Here is an 8,768-nt window from a genome sequence, read left to right on the forward strand (position 1 = left end):
ATTATCCCCCCCCCTCTATATATCTGTACTATATATTATCCCCCCTCTATATTATCTGTACTATATATTATCCCCCTCTATATTATCTGTACTGTATATTATCCCCCCCCCCTCTATATTATCTGTATTATATATTATCCCCCTCTATATTATCTGTACTATATATTATCCCCCCTCTATATTATCTGTACTATATATTATCCCCCCTCTATATTATCTGTACTATATATTATCCCCCTCTATATTATCTGTACTGTATATTATCCCCCCCCCTCTATATTATCTGTACTATATATTATCCCCCCTCTATATTATCTGTACTATATATTATCCCCCTCTATATTATCTGTACTGTATATTATCCCCCCCCCTCTATATTATCTGTACTATATATTATCCCCCCTCTATATTATCTGTACTGTATATTATCCCCCCCCCCTCTATATTATCTGTACTATATATTATCCCCCCTCTATATTATCTGTACTGTATATTATCCCCCCCCCCCTCTATATTATCTGTACTATATATTATCCCCCTCTATATTATCTGTACTGTATATTATCCCCCCCCCCTCTATATTATCTGTACTATATATTATCCCCCTCTATATTATCTGTACTGTATATTATCCCCCCCCCCTCTATATTATCTGTACTATATATTATCCCCCTCTATATTATCTGTACTGTATATTATCCCCCCTCTATATTATCTGTACTGTATATTACCCCCCCCCTCTCTATATTATCTGTACTGTATATTATCCCCCTCTATATATCTGTACTATATATTACCCCCCTCTATATTATCTGTACTATATATTGCCCCCCCATATATGGCCTGTATACTGTATAATGCCACCCACCCCCTCTATAATATCATCTCACACACAATGTCCTCCTCTCCTCATCCTATACAATCTATACATCATTACCTCCCAGCTTCCTCCTCACTCTCCTCACACAGGCCACTTCCTGTCACCCTGTGACATCACTTCCTGTCTGTAGCTATATATATATATACAGTGGAGCTCCCTCTGGTGGTCAGTGATTGAATTACAGCCTATATTCCATATACATACAGTATGTGACAACTGTCACTGTCATCTATGATTCCATCCTATACATACAATACAGTATTCTCAAAAAAGTAAGTACACCCCTCCCATTTTTGAAAATATTTTATTCTATCTTTTCATGTGACAACACTGAAGAAATTACACTTTGCTACAATGTAAAGTAGTGAGTGTACAGCTTGTATAACAGTGTAAATTTGCTGTCCCCTCAAAATAACTCAACACACAGCCATTAATGTCTAAATCTCTGGCAACAAATGTGAGTACACCCCTAAGTGACAATGTCCAAATTGGCCCCAAAGTGTCAATATTTTGTGTGGCCGCCATTATTTTCCAGCACTGCCTTATCCCTCTTGGGCATGGAGTTCACCAGAGCTTCACAGATTGCCACTGGAGTCCTCTTCCCCTCCTCCATGACGACATCACAGAGCTGGTGGAGGTTAGAGACCTTGCGCTCCTCCACCTTCTGTTTGAGGATGCCCCACAGATGCTCAATAGGGTTTAGGTCTGGAGACATGCTTGGCCAGTCCATCACCTTTACCCTCAGATTCTTTAGCAAGGCAGTGGTTGTCTTGGAGGTGTTTGGGGTCGTTATCATTTTGGAATACTGCCCTGCAGCCCAGTCTCTGTAGGGAGGGGATCATGCTCTGCTTCAGTATGTCACAGTACATGTTGGCATTCATGGTTCCCTCAATGAACTGTAGCTCCCCAGTGCCAGCAGCACTCATGCAGCCCCAAACCATGACACTCCCACCACCATGCTTGACTGTAGACAAGACACACTTGTCTTTGTACTCCTCACCTGGTTGTCGCCACACACGCCTGACACCATCTGAACCAAATAGGTTTATCTTGCTCTCATCAGACCACAGGACATGGTTCCAGTAATCCATGTCCTTAGTCGGCTTGTCTTCAGCAAACTAGTTGCATGCTTTCTTGTGCATCATCTTTAGAAGAGGCTTCCTTCTGGGATGACAGCCATGCAGACCAATTTGATGCAGTGTGTGGCGTATGGTCTGAGCACTGACAGGCTGACCCCCCCACCCCTTCAACCTCAGCAGCAATGCTGGCAGCACTCATACATCTATTTCCCAAAGACAACCTCTGGATATGACGCTGAGCAAGTGCACTCCACTTCTTTGGTCTGTTCTGAGTGGAACCTGTCCTGTTAAACGGCTGTATGGTCTTGGCCACCGTGCTGCAGCTCAGTTTCAGAGTCTTGGCAATCTTCTTATAGCCTAGGCCATCTTTATGTAGAGCAACAATTCTTTTTTTCCAGATCCTCAGAGAGTTCTTTGCCATGAGGTGCCATGTTAAACTTCCAGTGACCAGTATGAGAGAGTGTTCTTTTTCACTTCTGGATTATGGCCCCAACAGTGCTCACTGGAACATTCAGAAGTTTATAAATCCTTCTGTAACCAATGACATCAGTATGTTTTGCAACAATAAGCTTGCAAAGGTCTTGAGAGAGCTCTTTGCTTTCATCCATGATGAGATGTTTCTTGTGTGACACCTTGTCAAGGTCTTACCTTGCCTTCCTGTCTGCAGCCATCTTGGACATGTGCTGACTGCTGTCTTTTATAGATTCTGATTGCTTCATCACTTCCTGCTGCTTCTTGGGCATCGCTTAGTGATGCGGTTGCACACAGGATATATATATCACCTGTTGGCTTGCAGTCCTTTGCTTGTGTGTTTGTGCTTCAAGGTGCATCTCTGCTGGCTATCTTCTGCTTTCTGTGTTCCTCTGTGCATGACCTGGCTTTGGCTGACCACCTTCCTGGCTCTTGATTCCCATTGGCTGACAACTTTCATGCGACTACGCTTCCATCTAATTCCTATCTGTTTCTCCACTCCCGAATCCAAACTCACTCACCTCATGGTGGGGAGACCCTGGGGACCACGACCTGGTGCCAACAAGCAGCAAAGTCCATTTCCACCATTAGGAGCTCTGGTGAACACCGGTTGGCGCTTAGACTCCACCTGCGTCTTTATGGAGATGCTGATTTAATTTTCCAGCAGGACTTGGCACCGCCCACGCTGCCAAACCTACCAATACCTGGTCACATGATCATGGGATCACTATGCTTCGTTGGCCAGCAAACTCGTCTGACCTAAACCCCATAGAGAATCTGTGGGGGATTGTCAAGCGGAAGATGAGAGACACCAGACCCAGCAATGCAGATGAGCTGAAGGCTGCTATCAAAGCAACCCGGGCTTCCATAACACCTCAGCAGTGCCACAGGCTGATCGCCTCCATGCCATGCCGCATTGATGCAGTAATTCATGCAAAAGGAGCCCCGACCAAGTATTGAGTGCCTACTATACTGTACATGGACAGACTTTTCACTAAGCCAACATTGCTCTATCAAAAATTTTTTTTTATTGGTCTTATATAATATTCTAATTTTCTGAGAAAAAAATATACAATAAAATTAATAATAATAATAATATTTTTTTTATGTGGGAACACATGGCAACAGCTGCGTCAATCATTTCTATTATTTATTGAATTTGGTTCACAATCTGCATGGTAGCGGGGGAGAATGTGGTACAGTATAAGAAAAAACTCTATTAACCACTTACCACAAATCGACGTAGACCTACGTCGGCTGCAATAAGTGGTTGTGGTTGCTGCAGGTATCACCCCTGTACCGTTTTTTTAGAGCAGGCGGTCAGCTTCCAGGCGCTAACGACTGATGCGATCAGGAGCCATTTGATTGTTACCCCAGCGAGCGGGAGGGGACGACTCCCCCCCCTCTCGCCACCTTCCGTGGCTCTGCTCGCCCCACCGGGAGACCCGAGCAACCAGCCGGTGCTTCCGTCGGGCTGGTTGGAGTCCTGATCAAAGCTGGATGCGGCTTCGATTGGGTCTCCGATGACGTAACCCGGAGGCGGCGTCCATGACGTCATGTCCGGGTTACTCAGCTGCCGAATTTAAAAAGTAACAGTATTCAAAAATGCCCGTTTTCGGCATTCTGAATACATTGAAGTGTAGCGGAGGGGTTTGGGGTCTTTAAGACCCCCAATCCCTCCATAAAGAGTACCTGTCACTGCCTATTACTGTCACAATTCCCCCCCCCATCCCGCCATAAAGAGTACCTGTCACTGCCTATTACTGTCACATCCCCCCCTCCCCCCAAACCCTCCATAAAGAGTACCTGTCACTGCCTATTACTGTCGCATTCCCCCCCTTCCCCCCGATCCCTCCATAAAGAGCACCTGTCACTGCCTATTACTGTCACATTCCCCCCCTCCCCCCCGATCCCTCCATAAAGAGTACCTGTCACTGCCTATTACTGTCTGATTCCCTCCCTCCCCCCTGATCCCTCCATAAAGAGTACCTGTCACTGCCTATTACTGTCACATTACCCCCCCGATCCCTCCATAAAGAGTACCTGTCACTGCCTATTACTGTCACACCCCCCCCCCCCCTCCACCCCGATCCCTCCATAAAGAGTACCTGTCACTGCCTATTGCTGTCACATTCCCCCCTCCCCCCGATCCCTCCATAAAGAGTACCTGTCTCTGCCTATTACTGTCACATTCCTCCCCCCCCCCCCCCCGATCCCTCCATAAAGAGTACCTGTCACTGCCTATTTCTATCACAGTAGTTTTCTAGCAAAAAATACTGATTTTAACAAGTGTCAAAAATGGGCTCGGTCCTGAAAATGTTAAGAAATTCTATGATAAAATGTATAATTTTTTTTTTGTGTGGGAACACATGACAAAAGCTGCAGCAATCATTTATATTATTTATTGGATTTGATTCACAATTTGCATGGCAGTGCGGGAGACTCTGGTATTGGTATAACAAAAAAAATTATATTAAAAGTATGAGTTCTTAACCCCAAAAAGTCCTTTCTGTAGATCTCAGTCTTCTCCGGATCACCAAATTCCCTTTTTTTTTCTCTCCTCTGACTTGTAAAATTGTAGTCCCCAAACTGCGTAAAGTTTCTACATCTTATTCGCCTCGAAGAAAGGTCCTCTTCTACCCGAGTGATATACAGTGCTGGAGAATTGGTTGGCTCCAATTAAAATGAAACATCATAGCAATACACAAAGGCGTAAAACCTCACAAAGTATTTTAGATGAGGTAAAAAACGCAATTCTGAACACCCCCCCCCCCCCATGCACGTTTCGTCAGCATTAGCTGGCATGTGAAGCTGCCTTTGATTTTGGTGTCAAACATATCCGACTTTTTTCGTGCTTCACAAGATGTTCCTTCCTTATAAAACGTTTCCCGCACAATAAACAGGAAAAAGGACGCTCCCCCGTGTGGATTCTCTGATGAATAACCAGATGCCCTTTGACGGTAAAACCTCTCCCACACTCTGAACAGCAATAGGGGCGTGCCCCCACGTGACTCCTCAGGTGTGCAATGAGTCCTCCTCTCTGGGTGAAACATTTCCCGCACTCTCGACAGGAAAAAGGACGTTCACCAGTGTGACTTCTCTGGTGCGTGGCAAGTTCATCTTTCTGAAAGAAACGCTTCCCGCACTCTGGGCACGAATAAGGGCGATCGGCCGTGTGTCTTTTCTGGTGCCTTTGAAGGTGTCCTTTCTCTAAAAAACATTTCCCGCACTCCGAACAGGAAAACGGACGCTCGCCCGTGTGTCGTCTCTGGTGCGCAATAAGTGCCCCTTTCTGAGTATAACATTTTCCACACTCCGAACAGGAAAAAGGGCGACCATCTGTGTGAGTTCTCTGGTGGGTAAGAAGGTCTGCTTGCTGGGCAAAACATTTCCCGCACTGGTAACATGAAAAAGAAAGCTCGCCCATGTGTGTTATCTCGTGGGTAAGAAGGTCGGCTTGCTGGGCAAAACATTTCCCGCAACGGGAACATGAAAACGAATGCTCGCCCGTGTGTATTACCTCATGGGTAGGAAGGTCTATTTTCTGAAAAATAGATTTGTCCCATTTTGAAGGTGAATTAGGACCCTCCCTAGTGTGAGTTGTCAGATGTCTAAGAAGGTCTGCCATCTGAGTGAAACTTTTCCCGCACTCTGAACATGGAAACGAAACATCCTGTCCGTGTATCCTTTGATCTAAAGGAAAGGATGGTTTTGATATAAACCAATTATCAGCTTTGGAGAATAGGAACGTCTTTTCGTCCAAATGTGTAACAGTATCCAAGCTCCTGGACGATGATCCCTGAAGACTCGATCGATCGGAGAATCGGTCTGCACTGGGAAGTCTTGGATGTGACTTGTTATCAAAATCTGGAAGATTAAGGGGATCTGTTGATGTATTTTCATGGTAAAGTCCGGAGTGCATATTTTGAGTATCGTGATTTTCTTCTGAAGAATATTTTATGATGGCATTGTAAAGTGGAGAGAACATCAAATGTGCCTCTGAGGTTTTCTCATCGTCATGTCCATCTGTTAGAAAGAAATATTTGGATTAACAAAAGTATTTGTATGGAGATGGACCTTTCATATGGTGTACAGTATCTCCTCCTCATTTGTCGGGAACATGACGTTATATTGAGGAACGGAGATGGATCTTTCATATGGTGTACAGTATCTCCTCATTTGTTGGGAACATGACGTTATATTGAGGAATGGAGATGGACCTTTCATATGGTGTACAGTATCTCCTCCTCATTTGTCGGGAACATGACGTTATATTGAGGAACGGAGATGGATCTTTCATATGGTGTACAGTATCTCCTCCTCATTTGTTGGGAACATGACATTACATTGAGGAATGGAGATGGACCTTTCATATGGGGTACAGTATCTCCACCTCATTTGTTGGGAACATGACGTTATATTGAGGAATGGAGATGGACCTTTCGTATGGTGTACAGTATCTCAACCTCATTTGTTGGGAACATGACGTTATATTGAGGAATGGAGATGGATCTTTCATATGGTGTACAGTATCTCCTCCTCATTTGTTGGGAACATGATGTTATATTGAGGAATGGAGATGGACCTTTCATATGGTGTACAGTATCTCCTCCTCATTTGTTGGGAACATGACGTTATATTGAAGAATGGAGATGGATCTTTCATATGGTGTACAGCATCTCCTTCTCATTTGTTGGGAACATGACGTTATATTGAGGAATGGAGATGGACCTTTCATATGGTGTACAGTATCTCCTCCTCATTTGTTGGGAACATGATGTTATATTGAGGAACGGAGATGGACCTTTCATATGGTGTACAGTATCTCCTCATTTGTTGGGAACATGACGTTATATTGAAGAATGGAGATGGACCTTTCATATGGTGTACAGTATCTCCTCCTCATTTGTTGGGAACATGACGTTATATTGAGGAATGGAGATGGACCTTTCATATGGTTGTTGTGCAAATTGCATATTTAATACAGTGGCTCACTAATGATAAGGTCATACCTTTCTTTTGTAAAGGCTTGAGGATGAGGAATGCAGTTTGGCCAAGCATAACCTTCCCCCCCCCCTCATAGTCACTGTCCAAACAATGGATAAGCAGCCCTTTTCTCCTCAGGACAAAGGATGTTGGTTTGGGGGAATGGTATATTTTAAATACTTCTGGCCAAAGCTGCAAGAAAGTCAGTCTCACAAGAAACATCCATGAAGCAAGAACTGGACGCTGATTTTCCCTGAGCCATGTTGCGTGATAGCAAATGGGACTCCATGGCTGCAAACTTCTTTTAGTTAAGTATACTTGATATATATCCATCTTTATCTGTATCTGCCAGTCTTGTATTATTGTAATAGTTTTGTATGTACAGATTGCTTTTGCATAGTAAAAGCACATTTATATACACCACAAAGGTCTAAGTTTCCTTGTTTGTACCGCAAAGTAACCTTGCTAGACGCAAGCAAAACAATGGTGTACAGTATCTCCTCCTCATTTGTTGGGAACATGACGTTATATTGAGGAATGGAGATGGACCTTTCATATGGTATACAGTATCTCCTCCTCATTTGTTGGGAACATGACGTTATATTGAGGAATGGAGATGGACCTTTCATACGGTGTACAGTATCTCCTCCTCATTTGTTGGGAACATTTGGTAACGTAGTGGATATGTACATTTTTTCTGATGAGTGCTTGAGATTAGACTACCGTAAAGTATACAATATCTCTATCTTACCTTTTAGACACATTATACAGTATGGTGGATTATGCTGATGAACCGATTGCCTACAGTTTATAATCCAGGCTTGCCTGAAGATGCAAAGGTCTGCTTACAACCAAGAACTTTTGATCAATCTGCATCGTTTAAACCTTTGAAATTAAAAGGAAACTGAAAAGTATTTCTCTGTCTGGACATTATTACTCACATGTGCTGATATCTAAAGAAGATTCTTCCTCTTTTATTGTCACTTTAATTCCAGCCTCCTCCAAAGATAGCTGATCACTACTCATATATATATCTTCTACTTCCGTTTTAACCTCAACTTTCAAATCAATTGGGTCAGTGCCCTAAAAACAACAAAATGACAGAAAATAACATCTCCAACATGTTAGTGCTACTAGCTTGAGATTACATTGAGAAAAATAATGTTATATAATTTAGAATCCCCTTCAGTAGCATACGTTTGATAACACCTACCTGATGATGGTGAGGGATGGTGTGATCTTCCTGTGTGGAATCCCGGGAATACAGAGGACGGGGACATCTCTCTGGTGGGTTCCCATTACTGGATCCATCTGTAGGAAACACACACACTGACTGAATACATTGTTTCTAT

General features: G+C 43.5%; 3 protein-coding genes across 3 annotated transcripts in view; 1 reads left to right on the top strand and 2 right to left on the bottom strand.

Moving 5' to 3' along the window:
- LOC309564419 (uncharacterized protein) overlaps positions 1–8,768 on the top strand; it is a gene marked incomplete at its 3' end in the record, with an annotated part of 909,898 nt that overhangs the window by 776,530 nt on the left and 124,600 nt on the right.
- The window catches only part of LOC309563483 (uncharacterized protein), a 57,387-nt gene that overhangs the window by 11,763 nt on the left and 36,856 nt on the right, over positions 1–8,768 (bottom strand). The window contains exon 10 of the mRNA XM_082267876.1: positions 8,630–8,727. Within this exon, the coding sequence (XP_082124002.1) occupies positions 8,630–8,727 (98 nt within the window). The remainder of the gene's footprint in view (positions 1–8,629; positions 8,728–8,768) is intronic.
- Positions 5,039–8,486, bottom strand: LOC309562756 (uncharacterized protein). Its single transcript, XM_082267047.1, has 2 exons — positions 8,358–8,486; positions 5,039–6,456 (listed from the first exon to the last, which is right to left on the bottom strand). Exons 1-2 carry the CDS (start codon positions 8,440–8,442, stop codon positions 5,225–5,227), a joined length of 1,317 nt encoding a protein of 438 aa, XP_082123173.1. The 5' UTR covers positions 8,443–8,486; the 3' UTR covers positions 5,039–5,224.

The sequence above is a fragment of the Pelophylax lessonae genome (assembly GCF_965119305.1).
Source record: "Pelophylax lessonae genome assembly, chromosome: 9".
In the NCBI taxonomy this organism is placed as follows: Eukaryota; Metazoa; Chordata; class Amphibia; order Anura; family Ranidae; genus Pelophylax; species Pelophylax lessonae.